This window comes from Ochotona curzoniae, unplaced genomic scaffold (genome assembly GCF_017591425.1).
Source record: "Ochotona curzoniae isolate NIBS_2020 unplaced genomic scaffold, NIBS_Ocur_1.0 contig_430, whole genome shotgun sequence".
Taxonomy (NCBI): domain Eukaryota; kingdom Metazoa; phylum Chordata; class Mammalia; order Lagomorpha; family Ochotonidae; genus Ochotona; species Ochotona curzoniae.
Window position 1 is genome coordinate 14,375,188 of NW_024466219.1, and position 20,526 is coordinate 14,395,713.

Consider the following 20,526-nt stretch of genomic DNA (forward strand, 5'->3'; position numbering starts at 1 on the left):
CAGCCCAAAGCCTTGGGACCCTGTACCCGGAGACCCGGAGGAGGCTCCTTGCTGCTGGCTTTGGATTGGCTCAGCTCTGGCCATTGCAGCCACTTGGAGAGTGAACCAGCAGATGGAAGATCTTTCTCTCTGTCTCTCCTTCTCTCTGTAAATCTGCCTTTCCAATAAAAATAAACAAATCTTTAAATAATAATAATGAAAGTAAAAGACAAAGTGACAGATGAGAAAGAGAGAGCGATCACCAGTCACTGGCTCAAACGCCTGCGACAGGCCAGGCTGGGCCAGGCTGGGCCAGGAGCCCAGAACTCAGTCCAGGTCTTCCCCATGGGTGTAGGGGCTGAGGTGCTTAGCCCATCCTCTGCTGCCTCCCCAGGCACATCAACAGGGAGCCGGATGGGAAGCAGAGCAGCCAGGACTCAAGCCAGTGCTCCAATATGGGATGCTGGTATCACAAGTAGCAGCTTAACCCAACGCAACATAATGCAAGCCTATCTTACTTTAAAATTTTTTTTTAAAATTCACTATTTAAGAGGCAGGGGGGTTGGTGGTGAGAGGATTTGAGAGAAGTGGAAAAGGAGATTGAGATTTCATCCCCTGTTCACTCCTCAAGTATCTGCAGCATCTTGCTGCAGATGCACTTCTGCAGTCCATGCACTTCTGCCATCACCACTGCCTTCCAGGGTCCACATCAGGCAATGGACTCCTAGCCGGAGTCAGGAGTGGGAGCCGAGTTTTAAACCCAGGCCCTCTGATGTGAGCATCGTAAGCACTAGACTAAAGCCGATCCCGTCTCTCTCTACTCCTTTGCAACTCTGTTCTCTGAAGTTCCCCCGTCATCACCTTGCAGTCTCACCTCTTCTTGCTGTCCATCCTTTGACATAAGCCACGTTCTTTTCCTAAAGGTTGAGATAATCATTCTTCTCTCTTGCCTGCTCTCGCCACCTTGCAGAGCGCAGTCGTAGGGGCAGTCTGTACCCGGCTGCCGCCCCTCCAGCAGGCAAGGCCCCGTCTGCTCTCACCCACCCTCTCCCACACTGTGCTCCCTCACGGGGGCAGGTGAACGCTGCTCATCCTTTCTTGTCCTTCGACAACTCTGAACTCATCCTTCAAAGTCAAGTGTAGACCCCTGAGCAATGGTTGGCTCTCCTCCCTGCCCATTTCCTGGGATGAATCCTGTCACCATTGCACAGGGCCACTGCTAGTTCGAACCCTTCCTTTGCACCACACGCTCTTTCTCACAAGCAAGGACTTTGGTCATCTTTTTAGCACCAGAGCCAGCAAGGAGTTGGGCTGCAGCAAGCACTTCAGAAGAAGGGGGCTGGGGAGAAAGTTCATTTTATTATCCAGTACCCCTGCACCAGAGAAATAAATTATTTTCTGAACATGACTAGTAAAAGCCCACTGATGACAGCCAAGATGCTCCATCCAGAGAAGTCACGGCCACGCTTGGAATACGCACAAAACTGAACGCCTGTCTCGGTCCAGGCTCTCCCCTGTCAGTTTCGCCCCCTCTCTCCATAGAAACTGCACCTCAGAGCTGACCATCCAGCCATTCTCCCCACTGACCCCTCAGTACCCTGGCCTCCTTCTCTCTCTGTTTCAGCTTCCCAGCACCCCTAGGCCAATGCTGGCATCTGCCATCCTTGCCCTCTTGCCAGCTGACAGGCACTGCAGGTGGAGGACGGTGGAAGCCTATGGGTGGGGCCTGCAGATTCGCAGTCTGCCCTGGACGACCCTTCAAGATTATGGCACAAGGTCTCATGCATTTCTGCGGCTTGCCATCCTGCTCCCTAAGTGTATGTCACACGTTCCCTCATGAGCCCACCCCTACCTCTGGCTTCCCTGCCTTAGCTGGGGCATCTCAAGCAAGAATGCCTTTGGTTTTCCATGCACCCAGCCCTCCAGCTTCACATATCCACCACCTATAATAGCAGAAAGAAAGAGAAAGCAAGACAAAAAGGAAGTTCCCATCTGCTGGTTCACTCCCAACAGGCAGGTCTCCCATGCAGGTGTCAGCAGCTCAACGACTTGAACCATCGCCATCGCTTCCCAGGGTCTGCATTAGCAGGAAGCTGCAGTCAGAGCCAGCCTCGGGCCAAGCCACCGTGATGCAAGACCTTGGCTTCATGCCCACTGGACTAAACAGCTGCTCCCTCACACCTCAGGAAGAGGCTTCCCCTTAGCCCCCTTCCCCACCCACATGGCAGCCAGACACCAGCCAGATGCCAGCTCTTGTGTCTCCAAAGAATGTGACCCAGCGGCTTGCCCCCTCCTCCTGAGCTCCTCCGCTGGGTCATTCCCTTTACCTCGAACACCTCGAGACAGAACAAAACTAAGCAGCCAACAAGACCACCCTCTACCCAACACCTTCTGGCCTCTGTCCTCCAGCCTCCATCTCCCTTCACAGCCAAGTATCTTTAAAAACACTGTTTTGAAATATTTCAAACATTTCAGAAAAGTGAGGGAGACCATGCATGGTGTTCACTTTGCGTTGTTTGCCCCCTAACAAAACAAGGCAGATGCACCCACACTTCCTTTGGGCCCTCCCCCGTGCCTTTCCCTCTCCTTCCTCCCCAGAGGCAACCACTGACCCAAAACCAGGCCTCCTGTCTGCGGCTACACACTCGTGCAGATGTTCCTATAAATAGGCCGTACAGCCTTCCACACTTGCACATTTTACATAAGTGATGTGTTTTTCATATTCTTCCTACTCATTGTGTTTTCGGGATTTTATCTTTGTCAAGACATACAGTTGTAGCCCATTTTAATTTCTGGAGGGTTACTCCATGATAGGAATATATGACATATTTTGAAGATGTTTTACTTATTTGAAAGGCAGAGAAAGGAACAAACACAAACAGATATCTTCCATCCCTGGTTCGTCCCCTGCCCTGTCCCACGACTCCCCTACTCTGCCCCAAATGTTCAAATGGATGAGCCCAGGAGCGCACAACTCCATCCATCTCCCATGCAGGTGGCAGGGAATGTCAGCCGTCACCTGCTGCCTCCCAGGATGCACATTAGCAAGAAGCTGGAATTAGAAGCAGAGCTGGGACTTGAATCTAGGCACTGCCATATGGGAAGCAGGCCTCCCGGGCGGCACCCCAGCAGCTGCCCCAAAGCCCAGCCCTGTTGCCTAGTCCTAGAATGGCTGCTTCTTCGCTTCAGTGTTTCTGCATCTGCCCCTCCCCACTCTGTCCTCAACCTTCTGGGGCTTGTTTTTGGCCCTCCTCATACCATCCCTTCTGCTCTTGCCAGGGTCTCCAGGGGCACTTGGCAGTGCTGTGACATTGAGGCTGTCAGAGCTGGAGAGCAGAACGCCACCTGAGGTCATAAGATGTACAGAACAGCCCACAGCACGAAGAATCATCTGGCTCCCATGCTAACTGGGCTGAGGACAGAGGCCCTGACTGCAGTGTTGGCCTACAGAGTCCTGGGCTGAGCTCTCTCTTCCAGGCTTACTGCACTTGCTCACCAGAGCCTGCAGAATCAGCTGGGCAAGCGAGGATTTCCTGGGAGTCCCTGACATCACACCAGACATGCAGTGACGCATTTCCTGCTTGACAACCTTGAGGGCTGGACTTACCCGGATGTTGGGCTGCTCTGGTGGGACCTCCGACACCATGTTGTGGTTGGAAATGTCACTGTGGTTGGCAGTTGGGCGTTTACCACTTGTTTTATTGGACATGTCCAGGGCCGATCTGATTTCAGGTTGAAAAGAAGAAAGAGACTGTTAAAAGCCAAGAAGCAGTGGGAAGCTCACAACCCCAGCCTGCACCTGCCACCCGTCGACCCAGCGTCAGCGCAAAGGCAGGCCAAAAGCTACTGAGAGGCCACCCACACCTCTCCCACTGGATAGACTGGCAGTTCTCAATGCTCTCCTGCCCCCTCTTCCCTTCCCACCACTACCTCCCATCTCTGGTTCATTCCCCAAATACCCACGGTCGTCAGGGCTAGGCTAGGACAAAGTCAGAAGCCTAAAGCTCAACCCCAGTTCGGGACTGCAACTACCTGAGCCCTCTCCACTGCCTCCCGAGGGCACTGGCTGAACGCTAGCGCCTGGAGTTGCAGCTGGGTCCCAGGCCAAGGCGCTCTTGATACCCGGTGTCTTCCAGCTGACGGGCTTAGCGACTCCCCTCCTCTCTCCCCTTTCTACTTATTCATTTCTCCAGCCTGGTCCCTGGGACTCCAGAACTCTGTCCCCTTTTCGCCTAAAAGCCATGATGACTTGTGATTTTTTTCTCTTTTTCCCTCCTTTCCTTCTGAGAAACAGTTTAATGTGGTCAGGGGGTCTCCAGTTCGACGAAGTCCCTCGTGCTGCCCACGGAGGCCCCTAGCTCTGCCAACCTCAGCTCAATCAAGGTGTACCCACTTGCTTTCTGCTTGATCCCAGGAAAAGCGGAGGTGCCCTCAGACCTCACAAGCTGCCAGGCCTCAGCCACAAGGTGTCGGAGCAATGGAACAGAAAAAAGGCCAGGCTGAGCTGGGACAAACTCACGTTTTCAAGCTGAATTTTTTGTTTTCCTCAGGGACCTGGCCGGTCACTGGGTGCAGAAACGTGTTCCGTCTTTCATTGTGGCTGTGGAGGCAAAGCAGAGAGGTGCTGGTGATGGGGAGGAAGAAAGACCTGTGACAAAAAGGGCAGGGGGCCACAGGGGGCCACCCTAAGGAGTTGGGTTGAGCTGGAGCTGGTGCAGAAAGGCCTGGGATCTAGTCACAGGCCAGCAGTTGGTGTGAACTCTGTGCCGGAACCCTCCCAGGCCGGCAATCAGCCACCTGCTCTTTCAGCAGTTACCCTAGGTGTGCGTGGGAGTGGGGCGAGAATCTTGTGCATGGCAGGCGACGGCCCCTGCCAGAGCTGCACATTAAAAAAGAAAACAAAAACGTTCCCTGCTTATTTGCTGGGAGAATTGTGTGACCTTGGGCTCCTCCTCTCCTGCTGGACTCGCCATCCCCTCCTTTATGCGACGTGGGAGATCCAGAAGTTCTGTTCTTCAGCCCAAGCTGTGACCCAGCCTCACATGGCTAAGCCCCGGGGCCTCCTGTCCCAGGTCTACTTGATGTCACCAGGAGCTGACAGGCGTCAAGGTCAGTGCCGGCTCAACAGCCAGATCTGACAAAGCGACGACGCTGTGGCTGGGCATGGAGGTGGGGTGGGGGGTGTTGTGGAGATGTCTATCAGAGGAGGGAGGGGGTGAGAGAGGAGCAGGAGGTGGGGTACAGGGGGTACATATGGCCAGGCTCCCTGGGGAAGGCCTGCTGTGACTCCTCAGGCTGGCTGAATGTTAGGCGCATTCCTGCTCCCAGGTGGGCTGTGGGGGACAGGGCAAGGCAGTAGGCAGAGCTTGCAGCAGACCAGTGCAGTGACCCGTATGCCATCTGGGATACACTCTATAAGCTCCTGGAATAAAGTGGAGCTTCCAGCATGGGGAGGGTCCCAGTGACTTAGAAGGCCCCCTCTCCCTGAGCCCTCTGGAGAATTCCTGGGACAGCCAGAGGCAGGTGCTAAGAAGCAGCCACTGGGACAGAGATTGTGGGCTGCTGAACTGCCCTCAACAAGGGGCCTCCCAGGGCAGAGAGCACAGTCTGCCCTCTAGGCTGCCAGGGAGAAAGAAGCACAGTAACCTTTGGGGCTCCCAGTAGCCCAGGACACATCCCAGCCCTTGGGCTGTCTGCTGAAGCTAAAGATAAAATCAAAGGGTGTTTTTCCAGCTCCCCAGCTGGTCGTGCCCAGCTCTGATCCAGACAGCTAGCACAATAGGCAGCGGTCCCACAGCCCAGGGTGGGGGCACCTGTGTGCTTTACCTCCCGGGCTCCCCAGCTGGAACCCCAGAGTCTGCCGAAGCTGCACACCGACAACCCACTCCTCACCCCCAAACTTTGTTCTCATCTCCTTCCAAAGTCCCACAACTTAACCACAGGGCATCTTGGAGCTTCCAGTTAACCGCCCCGCCTGTGGTTTCAGGATGTGGGGGCAGGTGGACCGCAACATGCAAAGCCCTTGAAGTGTCACCGTCTTTGCTTCCCTAGTGGCACAGAGCACCTGCTCCTGTCCCGCCCTGCCCTTTCATTCTTCATCTGCTCCCCACAACCCGGGGGTGGGGGAATGCTCCTGGAGGCACCCTGCTGGCCCGTGCACACACCCAAGTGCACACACGCACACACGCAAGCCTGCTGCCCACCATGTCAGTCTTCCAGGGAATGGCAGGTTTCTCTTGGCCCCAGACCCCTCTACTCAGCAACTTCTCCCAATGCCGTCCTCTCTCCATCCAGCACCACTGATTTCCAACCAATTTCCCCTTTCCCAGCACTGCAATGCAGCAGCCATTGACCTCCCAGCACTTCTTCCCAGGGTTATGACAAGCAGAACCCCCCACCACCACCACACACACACACACACAACTCCCCCATCCAGGTCCGAACAGTACCAACCAACCGGTTGCCAACTCAGCCTCTCTGACTTTACAGGACTCAGTCTTGGGATGAGATCCCTACCTGACCCGGCGATCGGCCCGGAACTTCAGCATCTTTTTGGCAGCTCCGTCCCCAGTCTGGCAGCCTCAGCGGCCCCGCCTGCTGCTGCCCTGCTCCTACCATCCCTCTGAAAAGTCAGTCCTCTGCGCTCACTGGCAACGCTGTGGCACAGGCAGGGAGGTCGGCGGCAGACTCTCTGCCCTCCCTCCTTCCGATACACACACCTCCTCAGTCTGGCCCTGGTATAAGGGACAGGGGTTCTTCCCCGCTAGAGGCAGGAGTCACCCAGGTATCCTTAGGGGGTGTATGGCTACAGAGCATTCAGAGGGAACCACTACTGCTCAGATCCCAGAAGCAGAGTCGAATCCAGAGGAGACGGGAATCCTCCCAGTTCAGGTTCCCAAGGAGACGACGCTGCAGCGGAGACACAGGCTGCCATGGAGCAGGTGTACTACTTCCAGGTAGTCCGACCTCATTGCGTTAAGGACACGCAGAGGCTGGGCAGGCGGAGGCACATGTGGCTGCATCCCCATCTGTACGCACATGCTCCTGCCAGCCCTGACCCGCAGGGAGACAAGCCCGTCTGCCTGCTCCCGGCTCCCAGCCCCATGCCAGCAGGCTTCTCCGGGAGCCCACAGAGCCTGTGAGCCCGTGAGCGCAGGAGTCAGACGGAGCCCAGAGTCCTTTGCTGTCATTGCTGCTGCCGCGAAGCCAAGATGAATAAGCAGGTCTCCTGTCTGCTCAGCCTGCCCAGCCTCCTCCTGCATGGGCAAGGCCACCACGAGGGAGGCCTCTGTGACCCTGACGCACTCCTTGGACACAACACCAGGAGACAGAACAAACAGACTGGATGGATGTACGCATGGTATGGCAAGACCTAGGCTTCTCTGCTTGGGCAAAATGAAAGGAAAGCTTCTCTCTCTCTGGGCAATGAACGGGGTTGGGGGAGGGGGATGCGATCAGTGTGTTTATTACTGAAAATCCTTCCCAGATGCCAGATGACACATCCTAGTTGGGTACTGGGGGTCCTGACTCCCCAAGCTCTCCAGGGCTCAGCAAGCAAGGGTAACACACCCCCCCATTCCTAATACTCTCCATGTCTGTGGATCCTGGGCCCTGGGGGCCTTCCCAAGCTCCTGCCTCCCAGCAAGCCCGCTCTCCCCTGAAGGGGTCTGTCAGGCCAAGGAGGCACTGAGCCCACTGTCTCTCAACACTGCCAAGACCCCCCTTTTAGATCAGATTTCAGTTGCCCCCACCCCCGCCACTCTCAATCAGATTCCATTTTGCTTGCACACAACAGATTCCTTTCTGACCCACGTGGTCCTTTTTCATTTTTTTTTTCCCTTTAGCAGTGCCAGTTGCTGTGCTGACATCACGGGCTGTTGCTACGGTGATTCTGTGATATCACAACAGACCCTGGAAGAGACGGACTAATCAAATTGTCCGCGCTGAGGGCAGGAAACCTGAGCAGGGAATACCGCCATCCACGAATGGCAAGGCAGACAGACAGCATCAGGTTGAACCCACACGGAGACAAGCGGCTCACACACAACATCGACTCTCCCCTCCAAATCACCGACACTCAGCGACCAACGGGGCCTGGTCCGGCCCAGCCCCTGGTGACAGTCCCACCCATGTCCCTGACCCAGATGCTTGAGCCCTCTCCTGATGCTCTGTTGGGGCTCCTGTCTGTACACAGTAGGTGCTCGGTAAGTGCACATTTCATGAACAAGTGAGTGATTAAAGAAGAGGAGCTCTCCATGCCATCGTTTCTTTTTTAACCACCTGCAGTTGGAATTTGACATTCTATTATCAAGGGCTTTCCTATCTTAACTCTCTCTTAAAATTAATTACTTCCTCTCCCCAAGAGAAGATCCGCTTCTGCCCCCCTCGCCCCCGCACTCAGTGTCCCTGCCTGGTTCTCCCCCTCCCATCCCACACCCCCCTGAAGACACAGTTTGGCTCAGATCCATCCTCATCAGGAGGGGAAGAAAATTAAGCTCACGGGCACAGGAGGAGGAGCGGGTGGGGGCATTGGGAAAATGAGTTTTCTTCCTCTAGAAGGCAAAAATATCCCTTTCCTCTTCAAGCTGAGCTTGGGGCCTCCCACAGCCTTTGCTTCAGCAGCAAATTCAATTACATCTCCGGCACCCAGAGAAGATGGCTTGAGGGAGCAGCCAGGCAGATAGACTTAGCTTGGGCACAGAGGCAGGATGGCCTGGGGTAACCCAGCACACAGGAGGCTGTGCTGGCCTTCTCTTTTGCCAGTAAACTTGCACAGGATGACATGTTTCTTCCAGGTGAGATATGAAGAACTTACCAGGCAGAGAACACTAAAAAAAGGGCCACGGGGGGGGCGGGGGGGGGGGAGGGCGTTCCATGCCATGCTTAAGGTGTCACTCAAGACACCTGCCTCCCTCACAGGAGTGCCTGGCATGGAGTCTCAGCTGTGCTCCTGATTCCGGTTGTAACTCTGGGAGATGGCAGGGATGGCTCAGGTGCCTGAGTCCTTGCCTTTCACGTAGGAGATCTGGGTTGTTTCCAGCTCTAAACCTTGGCCTGACCCAGCAAGTGACATTAATGGGCACTTGGGGAAACGGTTCTTTTTATTCTGCCATCTCTCCACCTTTCAATTAAATCATGTTTGTTTGTTTGTTTTAGAAACAAGCACAGTTTGTTCGAGTTCTTGCTCCTCTTTCCTTCCTTTGGGGACATCAAAAGACATGCACTTCATGGGGACAAACAAACATGGGGCCGTGAGGATTGGAGATGGTGTGTATGGTGAGGGCAGGTGTATCTGTAAGCTCCAGGAGCTGTGCCTGCCTGGTCCACACCGTCTCCGAGGGTGACTCTGTGCCATCGGTGAGTAGAGGATTGGGCAGGACCAGCCCCAGCCCAGCATCTGGCACAAAGTCAGCAACAAGGGTTGACCTCTCAGGTTTTTCGTTTTCTCACATGCCAACAAGATACCCTCTAATTCTGTGAAATAAATAGCCATGAACTTCCAAAATGTGAAACATTTTCTGCCTAAGAGAACCTGGTGATGATCATTCTGCTTAAAAGCCCATCAAGCAATCCGCCAGCTGCAGGAGTTAGGAAATGAACGGCACAGAGTCCCAAGCGAAAGGAGCTTGTCCATGGGCAGGGGCTGGGGTCGGTGCACCGGGCCGCCTGGGCACACAGGCTGAGACCACGAAATGTGCAAGAGAATGAGGCAGATCTCTCTACCCTCCAGCCCCTTGCCATGGCTGGGTTTTCTATAGTTCAAGATATGGTCTTGCCCAAAGCTTTTGGACCCTGTACTCGTGTGGGAGACCTGGAGGAAGTTCCTGGTCCCTGGTTCTGGATCGGCACAGCACGGGCCGTTGTGCTCACTTGGGGAGTGAATCATCGGATGGAAGATCTTCCTCTTTATCTCCCCTCCTCTCTATATATCTGACTTTGTAATAAAAATAAATCTTTTTTAAAAAGAGAGATGGCTTTGTCCCTAGGGCCCAGGGACAGTCAGGATCCATGGGGAGCATAGCTGGCACCGACCAAGCTCTTAAGACCTCTTGCAGGCACAACACCTGTACATGTACCCCTGGCTGGACACCCAGCGCCCACTCTGATAAACAGAGAACAGAGACCTCACTCACACCCTTCACTTTTGGGTCCCCTTGGGTGTACCCCCCATACCAAGCCACTTTGGGTCCACACCCCTGAGAAGCTGTGTGTAAACAGAAGTCGCTTGGCCTGGTCTCCCCACACTGGGGTGTCTGGCTTTTGGAGAGGAGATTGCCCGTGGCCTATCCTTTTCACTTCCTTCTCTCCAGAAAATTCTAGAAGGAGGAGAAGGTGGAGCAGGGTGGGAGGAGGAGTGTCAGCTGCTGCTCCATCCCACCCTATCACTCCCAGATATCACTGTTATTCTTCAAGTCCTGAATCTGCTCCAGCAATCGTGTCGCTTTTGAAGCCACCTTGGTTCCAATGTCCATCCTGATACACCCAAGATACATCCCCCACCCCACAATTTCTGGGACAAGCACTCTTTCCACACCCAGCTTCTCGCCCGTGGAAGCCCCTCTGCCTTCCCACCTTGTGCTATCAGAGGAAGAAGAGGTGAGCAAGGACCAAGCCCTGGAAGTCCCTCTGAGCCACACTGCCCCTCCCACGTGCTGCTCTGAGCAGACTCTGGCGACACTCTCTCCCCGACCCTTGCCAGGCTGGCTGCTCATCTGAGGCCACAGTGACTTCCAAAATGGCAGGAGGAGGCGGCCTTCCCCCCTGGGATGGCCTGGAACACTTCAAGATGCTTACTGGGGGCCAGGAGGCGAAACCTGCACTGCCTTCTTCTGCCTAGCTCCACCCCCACGGGCAGCACTAGCTCATCATGAACAGAATGCATGCATCTTGCGTATCCCCTAAGGTCCCCCCAACCTCAATCCCAGGGGAATTCAACCACCCTCAGCCCTGCCCTAGAGACAGCAGAGTGGACTCCAAGTTCAGGGGAGAGAGACAGCTGTCACCTGGGGCGACTGCATGCCACCTTCCTGGCATGCACGTCATCTTCAGAGTACCTCTTTTACCATAGCAAATTCCATTTGTCCTCTGAAAACTGGACAGAAACAGGTTGGAAAGGCAGTGCCACCAGGACAATTAGCCAAACCCCGAAGTCCTTCTGTGCTGCTTGGTGAGGTGCTGCCCACTGAAACCCTCCATGCCTCTCTGTGGGTCCCAGGAGGTGACCACTGAGCCACAGGGCCCTGGCCACTCCAGGCCAGTGTCTCTTCCAGCTGGTAAATTATTCAGTATAATTTCTGGGGAGTGGCAGGGAGCAGCCCTCTGCTGTGTGAACCCAGTAGCCCCTTGCAGCTGCCATTCCACAGCCTAGCACCTGGCAGAATTACTGCCCTCCCCATCCTCCGCACCAACTGATACCACTTGGAGAACGGGGCCAGCCAGCACCTCGTTGGCTCTCCCTCTCTTTGCACCACGTGTACTTCGGGTTTTGTCCCTGCTAAGGGGAAAAGGAAATGAAAGGAGAAATGTGACTCCGGCTCCATGTTACCCTTCTTTCAAGCTCCCTCAAGCAGTGAAGCCAGACGGAAGCCAAGAAACAAGGTTCCAGCTGGTTCCCCAGTTCCCCTCGTCTGGCCTGCAACCTGCAAAGGACCCCGGAGAACAGGGCAGGGCAATCATTAATTACCCCCTCTAAGCTGACTCCCCAACCCTGCTCTGCGGAGGCGCTGACACAGCCCAGCTGTCCCCCCTGCTGGATGCACACCACGTCACGGGTCATGGAAACCAGCCCTCTTCATTCCTAACTCAGCAGATTGGTTCTGGGTCTTGCCGAGGGCGGAGACCCCACCCTGGCCCACCCAACAGGAAGGAATTTCACAGAGCCAGCATTTGGGGAGGCTCAAGGTTGGGCCCAGAGCGGCCCTTCCCCACAGCCTCAGCGGCTGTCAGAGCCCATTCACCAGGTTCCCCATGTTTGTTGGGGGTCAGGCTGCTCAATGACTGCGTTTGCCTAGCTGGGTAACACAGCAGCAGAACACAACGGTGCTGGCTTTAGTAGACGGCATGCGTTCCCAGCAGACCCCGGGGGCAGAGGGAGGCAGGTAGCTAAACTGCAAGATGGCTCCACATGGAGGCTAGGCAGGAAGCTGAGGTCCAGGCTCTCCAACTACAGCAACAAGACAGCTAGACAGCGCCCGCATCTGCTTCGTTCCCCAAACCCTGTCAGTTACTAGGAGGTAGAAGAAAGCACCATGATTCAGGGATCAACCAAACGTCCCCAGGGGATGACCATGAGTGACAGGGCAAGGGACCTTACATGATATGGTGATGGGGAGAGGACACTGACTGAATCTAAGTTTAGGATACCTGCCTAGATTGTAGGCACTGAGGAAGGCAGGCACAGTTTGGCCTCCAATCCCTCTCCCTGGGATTGGGAAGCCGAGCCAGTGGGGACAGCCCCATCTGCTTCAAGTCCCTACCTGTCTCCTCCCCCTGCCACCACACCCTGCTGGCCAGCCTGACTCTCACAAGGGCTTGGTCTGCAGAAGTAGAACGCAATAAATCAAAGGCGCAGAAGTGCAGCAGGAGAGAGGACAGCACAGCCTGGAGTCCCAGTTGCTGCTCACCTGCCCAAGGGACCCATCTGCCCCCCGGGGAGGGCTGGCACACAGATGAACTGTGGGAAAGTTGAAACACCTTCTTTGGAGAGGAGGGAGGACTTGAAACTTTCCCCCCCCACCTCTCTACAGGGAGCCTGCAGGGGCTGGGAGGGGAGAGGAGGGCAGAACCCCCTCCCTGACCACTGTTTGCCATCAGGAGGGTCCACAGGCGGTAGGCTATGAGGGCTACTCACGGACTCAGCCAGAAACCGACCATACTCACCCCAGCCCTCGCTGCCTCCCCCTCAGTAGCCCAGGGCAACCCTTCATGAGCCGCCCTGACACCCCAGGGAGGAAAGGCGAGACCTGGACAGGGACCAGGAGAGCTGGGGAAGAAGCTGTCACGTGACCAGAAGCCCATAGCACGTGGTAACACTCCCCTCCGTACCAACCTGGTCAGCAGTCCCAGTAGTTGACTGATGCCAAGCCAGTCAGCCTCGCTGGGTCTCAGTTTCCCTATGTCATGTGGAACTAAGCCAGGACAGACTGCTAGGAGCACGAAATGAAATCACATAGCTAATGCACCTGTGATACCTAGGCCACAGCAGGTGCACAGGAAATAGCTGATGTCATTAACAAAACAAGGGAATACAACAGGCAGCACTCTCCCAACTGCACCACCCAAGTTGATAGGCACTGCAACTCATTTTTATTATTCAATTCTAATCAAATTGAAATGACAGTCCCTTAGACACTGACAGTCCCTTAGACACATTAGCCACCCTTCATTGTGGTTGCAGTCATCTCAATATGGCAGAACATTGTACCAAAATGTGGTGGGTTGGATGTTCTCTGAGCCAGTTTCCAGTTCTAAAACTTGTGAGTTCTATGACATTAGACTCCGGGTGATAAGGTCTCCATGTCTTTCAGAAATGCAAGCTCTCTTACAGTTCTAAACTAAGCCAAGAACACAGAGAAACTCGCTGCTCATGAGGGAAAGTTAAACATCAAACAACACATGGCAAAGTGCAATCGGAATAACACAGATAATCCATCCACCTGTTTGAACCCATACATCCTGAGACTCCTCTCCAGGGTTTGTTTGCAAGCACCATTATCAATAGCCCTACTCGGCGCATGACCCACTGGGAGAGCTTTGCAAGAGGCTATGCAGCAGCAACAGCAGCAGCTCAGGGCAATGGTGAGGGGATAAACAGAAAAGTGAAGAGAGTTGAACAGGAGTCAAGAAGCTTAGGGAATTTATACTCCTGCCTTCATGTCCGGCTTGGACTGGCTGAGGCTGGAGGGAGAAAGAGGAAAGGCCCTCCTTCCAGTGGTGAGCAGAGCAGCAGAGTTCTGCCTTCCCTGCTGCCCCTGGCCCCTACCCAGACCTGGAGTCCAGGGAAGCAGCCCTTGCCCAAGCAAACCACACACAAAGCAGGAGCCAGTCTGCATCCAGCGGCCACCATGGCTTACAGAGGGGAGGGAAGACAATCAGAGGACTGGAAGAGGCACTCCTGGGCCTAGAACGCCTGCTGGCTGTGGTTTACCACAAGGAGAGAAAGCCCAGGAAGGGAGGGAGGTAATCAGATAAGGGACAGTGCTGCCCCTGCCTTGCCCCAATGCCATGCTACTGTCCCCTTGACGATAGCCTGGGTGGGGAAGCTGTGAGAAGGAAGAATGGAAGGCCATGGGGGGTGGGGAGGGTTCTGAGGGGTTCCAGCCAGCCAGCATCAGATGCATGTGCCTACACCTGTTGGAGCTGCCGTTACTTCTGCCCAGGGCTGGGACGAAGAGCAGCTAAAAGCTGCAGGACCCAAACGTGATCAAACAGCAGAGCATCAAACCAAGTATGAGGACAGCTGCACGGGATGGGACCCCAAGGAAGCCAGATTGCCTAAGAACAGCACAATTTTTCTCCAGAAACACAGGATTGAGAGCTAGGTGGTCACCTGCTGGGCTTACATTCAGGAGAGGGCCAGACAAAACAAGCAGTGCCGCTCCTCTTCTGCCCTCTGCTTCCCCTTCTTTCTTGGCCTCAAATAGCCAGAAACTTGGCTGCTTCAGCCCTGGCTCTGCTAAGCCCAGGGGCTGGCATCTGCTCCTTATTGTGCCTGGTTTGTTTGCCTATCCACCGGCCAGTCTGAGGAAGTAGCACACAGTTGAATGCCACAGGCGGGGAACTTAACTTCTCAAGCCTGACCCCAAAACACCCTGCCCTCGGCTGACAAGCTCCTCCAAGGCCAGTGCCTGCCTAGGACCTGCCTACCGTCCCCATGAAGTCATCTTTTTCTCTCTCAAGGCAGGGGCAGGGGAACAAAAGGGCCTCCGTGGAGGTAGGGGGAGGGTCAACATGGCTTCTTTGCTGACAACCAATCTCCCCTTTTCTGATCACATGTACACACGTGCACACACAGGCACCATCCGCTGAGAAGAGTCAGTGCAGCCACCTGCTCTAGCAGAGACACTCCTGCCCAATTCCCTGCACAAGCCTGCCAAGCCACTAGCAGGTGCCGGGGTCAAAGGTCACCAATGTTTTTGGAGAGCAAGGGCAGGAAGGACCCTGAGGGACCACAACGGAAAGATGAAGGATGGTGACAAGAAAAATCTCAATGCAAAAGACTGGAGCTGTCTCTTCCCGAATTTGAGTCTTGTTCCCAAATGAGAACTCCGTCTTGTTAACGAAGGACGCATTCTTCAGCCACTGCCTGCACCCGGCTCATTGGTTTTGTCCTGCCTTACACCAGTTCAGCGGCGTGAGACACTTAAGAGGTAAGAATGCAGCTACCTCCTTCTCTGGTGCTGCCTCCCCTTTGCCTGGTCCCAGGAAATCGGGAGACGCTAATGTTGCTGCTGCCAGAGCCCGTCTCTGGAGACAATGGCTGGGAGAAACAGGAGAGTGGCCACCGGCCACCACCAGGCCTGGCTTTGTGCTCAGGGTGGCCACATGGCACCATTGTCTGGGGGATCAGGACAGACAATGGTGTCTGCAGCCAGCTGCTGGTCTCCGGACCTCACCCCCTCAGATTAAAACAATCCCCAAGGTTTGCTTCAATTAACAGGCTGGTCATTGCAATCTGGCCCCCTGGCTGAGGATTTATATGTGGCTGTAACAAAAGCAGGCTCTAGCTGGGAAGATGAACACACTGGGTCTCCCCGCCTGATCTTCCCCAGCCACCCAGACCAGCATGCACACTGGGAACCACTTACTCACCAGCTCAGCCCAGCGCGCCCAGTGCTGCCTCTGGCCCTGCCTCCTTCCACACTCAGGAACGGGGAAGAGCCTTCCCTTTAACACTGGCCAGGTCCCTGTGGGCAGCAATCATTAACAGCCACACGCGCTGGCTGGCCTTAACCCCTTCGGCACTGGGTTGCCTTACTGGTGGACAGACAACCGTGCCCCCTTTGCCCAGCCTGGAGAAGGTAGCAACTATCACCTTGATGCCATCCACCTGAGCAAAGCCGCTGCTTTCCCACGTGCAGAGGGACAGCCCATTCATCTCCCCCTTGTTCCCCCCACCGGCCACCCCCTCCTGATTGGAGCAAACGCACAACCTGAGGCGCTTGGCTCTGGCACGACGCCCAATTGGATGAGCCCACATTATGAAATATTTGCCTGACGGGCCAATAGAGACACCAGGATCTGGGGGAGGGATGATATTTTTATTTATTCCTGGAGGAGGGAGAGCAGACAAAGGTAGTCACAGCATCGCCACCCCTGGGATGGAAGCAGTTGGGAAGGCCACTGTCCATCCAGGGACAGCGTGTAAGCCCTGCTGCCTGGCTGGCTGGAGAAAGTTTGTGCCTTAACACCCACGGAATTTGGAGAGTGGAACTGGGCACTGCAGCAGAGAACCAAGAAAGGAGACACATGGATAGGCAAACAATTGCTTGTTTTTCCATAAATCACACCAACCTCGTGTACTCTTCCTGCTTCAACGAGCAGAAGTCATTTTGGCATCTTGTGGGGGATGGGGGATGCACGGGAAAGGTTGGCATAGAGTGAACAGAGACAAATGCTCCTCTTATCCTTTCAAAGAGAGGCAGGTGATTTGGGAGAGCTAAATCCGGCACAAAAGTACCTCCAAGTAGGATACATGCAAATCTATGCAGATGTATGCAAATGAGCAACCACAGACCACCCAGATTGGATTTTTCCAGGTTGGTGTGAGGATCGAACGCGGCAGTCCCCAAACCCTGTGTCAGGGCATCCCACTATAGCATTGGCAAGTCAGCACACAGATACTTATGAGGCATTTACTACACACAAAGCAGAGTACCTTTCCATAAGGCCTTTACTTACCCTGATCAGAAATAACACACAACACACTGGTGAGACAGGTCCTCCATGTATACTCACTATTCCTGCACCCTCGTCCCTTTTAGGCCCCTACAGCTCTGGCTGTCCCACCTCTCTCACCAGCCTGGGTTTGAGCTGGCACCACCTCCTTATCAGTCCTGGTTCCTGTTTGCCTATCAGTAGGCAGCCCCTGGGGCGCAGGACCAGTTTTAACCCAGCCAGGGGGGGCCTTATCTTATCTCCAGGGCTGGCTTCCCAGAGCCTGGTAGCTGGTGGCTTCTTTCTTAAAGGGGCTGCACTCCATTCCCCCTCAACCACACCAGAGAGTAGGATGGGGTTCTCCCTTTTTAAAGATCAATTATCTATTTGAAAAGAATGACAGAGCAAAAGCTCTTCCATGTGCCAGTCAACTCCCCATATGGCTGTAATGGCAGGAGCTAGGCATGGCCAAAGCTAGAGGTCCAGAACTCTACTGGTGTCTCCCATATGGGTATCAGGGGCTCAAGTACCTGACCCATCCTGTTATTTCCCCAGGCACATTACCAGGCACCTGGACTTGAACTAGCATTGCAAGATGAGATACTGAACTCACAGGCAGCCACTTGACCCACTAAGCCCTACCTGCCCCACCAGGAACTCCTACCTGTGTAGGGTGAGAGTTCAGTGGGCCACCCCACCTGTACTCCTCTGATGGCTCAAAACAGGGACAGATTGTGACGTCACTTGTCAATGCAAATGCCTGCCATGTCACGTGAACCTTGTGTCTGTATTTCCAAGTACTTGCCTATTAAATTGGGGGTTGAAAGAGGCAAGGAGAGGTTCAGGATGCAAACTCAGTCATATTTCTACAACAACAAGAAATGAAACCTGACATTCTAACAAGCCACTTAGTAGGGCCCGTGCTTTGGCATAGCAAGTGAAATCACCTGCAGTGCCAGAATCCTATAGGACACTGGTTTAAGTCCTGGTGGCTCCACTTCCAATCCAGTATGCCTGGGAACACAGCAGAAGATGGCCCATTCAAGTGGGAAATCTGAAAGATATTCCCAGCTCTTGGTTTCAACCTGGCCAAGATCCAGCAGTTGCAGCCAGCAGACTGAAGATCTCGCCTCTCTCTCCCTCTCTCAGCTAAATAAAAAGCTAATCAGGGGGCCCAGCAGCATGGCCTAGCAGCTAAAGTCCTTGCCCTGAACGCTCCGGGATCCCATATAGGCGCGGGTTCTAATCCCGGCGTGCCACTTCCCATCCAGCTCCATGAAAAGCAGTCGAGCATGGCCCAAAGCTTTGGGACCCTGCACCCATGTGGGAGACCTGGAGGAGGTTCCAGGTTCCTGGCTTCGGATCGGCACAACACTGGCTGTGGCGGTCACTTGGGGAGTGAACCAAAACCTAAGCAGGTTCTTTGTGAAAATTGACAAGTCTAAAATTCACATGGAAGTTTAAAGGACTTAAGATAAAAAGAAAACAAATTTGGAGGATTTAGGCTCCCTGGTTTCAAGCCTTTCCAGGGGCAGGTGTTGTGGCCCATACAGGGATCCCTGACCTCACTTCTGATCTAGCTTCCTGCCAGTGTACACCCTCAAGGGCAGCAGATGATGGCTTGATAACCCAAGTACCTGGAGTAACAACCACCCACATGAAAGCTCTGGATGGAGTTCCTGGCTCTCAGCTCCCACCTAGCACACCCCTGGTTGCCATGGGAAGTTGGGAAGCAAATCAGCGCACTGAAGATCTCTATAACTCTGCCTTTCAAATAAATAAATAAATAACTTCATTAAGTGACAACCATCAACACAATGTGTATTGGCCTAAAGATGGAGGTGAAGGCAAAGGAACCTGTGGGAGAGTTCAGGAACATACTCACCTATGTGGACCATTCTTTGTTTTCAATTTCTTTATTTACATGAAAGTCAAAGTTAGAGACAGAGAGAAACAGATCTTCCATTCACTGGTTCATTCCCCAGATGATTGCAACAGCCAGCGCTAGAGCCAGGCCAAAGCCAGGAGCTTTTCTCAATCTCCCATGGGAGAGGCACCCCAACACTTGGGCCATCTGCTGCTGCTTTCCCAGGCCATCAACAGGGAGCTGGACTAAGTGGAATAGGTAAGACACAAGCTGGAGCCCTAATGGGATGCTGGTATCACAGGCAACAACTTGACCACCGTACCACAATGCCAGCACTGGTCTACTGGTTTTTGACAAAGGTATATAGGCAATTCAGTGATATGAGGGGACCTGAGGGGCAGATAACAACCTTTTCAGCTCATGGTGCAAGGGAAAAAAAAATGGAAGTTCATATACAAAAACAAAAGAGAAAAAGAACCTTGACCCTACTTAAAAATTAACTCAAAAGGGAACAGAGGGGTGAGCATTTGACTCTGTGTTAAGATGTTTTTGAGATCACTGTACCTGGGTTTGAGTCTCCCCTCTCTTTCTGATCCAGCTTCTTGCCGATGTACACCTTGGCAGACAGCAAGTGACAGCCCAAGTATTTGGGTCCCTGCCATCCATGTGGGAGACCCAGACTGAGTTATGGGCTCCTGAATCTTACCTGGCCCAGCTCTGGCTGTTGCAGGCATTTGGGAAGTGAACCACCAGATGCTGTCTATCTCTCTATGTCTCTCAATAAAGCTTACCAAAATATAAATTTATTTTATATTTTATACCCCCACACACATACACAGATCCAAATGTAAGAGCTAAAGCTGCAAGATTTCTAAGAGAAAATGACACTGGGTTGGCAAAGATATCTAAACTATGACACAAAATGCACCAACTAAAAAAAGACTTTCACCAGAATAATAAAACTTTGCTCTTCGGTTATAAAAAAAAAAAAAGAAAGAAAAGAAAAAGATAAGCCATAAATTGGGAGAAATATTTGCAAAACCATGTAACTGATGTAGAACTTCTGTCAGGAACACATAAAGAAATGTCCCAACTTCAAATAAAAACAACACGACAAGGGAAGATACGCAGCTGTCACACAGAGAATGCTCAAAGGCACCCAGCATCGTGAGTCCCCAGGGAACACACATCGAAGGAACCACGAGATTGATGCACACCCCCACTTCAACAGCCAAATTTAAAAGACCAACCACGGCATGTGGTGGCAAAGGAACTGGAGTCCTTACCTACTGCCGCTAAGAACAGAAATGCTACACCCACTTCGGGAAACAGTTAGACAGTTTCTTAAAAACACCCACCATGCAAACCCCCGATTCCACTGCTAGGTTTTTATCCCTAAAGAAATGAGAGTTTATGCCTGCACTAAGACTTGGACACAGATGCTTACAATAGCGTTATCCATACCAACCTCAAGGTTAAAACGGCCCCAGCATCCATGACCATGGGGCTATGATGCACCTGCTATCTAAGCAACAGAGTTGAAGATCCAGCAGTAAATGGAGATAAATTGTCAAAATATGAAACATTGGGTGAATACAAAATAATTAAGCCAAGTGAAAGAAGCCAGGCCTCCTCCCTCAGGAAAGCACACACTGTATGATTCCATTATATAAAATTCTGAAACACATATGCTAATCCACCGTGACAGAAAGCAGACCGCTGGTTGCCTGGGGACAGGGTGGAGGGCGGTTCCAGAGCCAGGAGGTCTGGGGCAGATCTGGAGAAAGGCTCATTATCTCCAGTGT

General features: G+C 53.4%; 1 protein-coding gene across 1 annotated transcript in view; it reads right to left on the reverse strand.

Annotated features, from left to right (window-relative positions):
- The window catches only part of PLEKHA6 (pleckstrin homology domain containing A6), a 130,311-nt gene that overhangs the window by 36,957 nt on the left and 72,828 nt on the right, over positions 1 to 20,526 (reverse strand). The window contains exons 4-5 of the mRNA XM_040985490.1: positions 4,499 to 4,579; positions 3,587 to 3,701 (exon numbers count right to left, since the gene is read on the reverse strand). Of these exons, the coding sequence (XP_040841424.1) occupies positions 3,587 to 3,701; positions 4,499 to 4,579 (196 nt within the window). The remainder of the gene's footprint in view (positions 1 to 3,586; positions 3,702 to 4,498; positions 4,580 to 20,526) is intronic.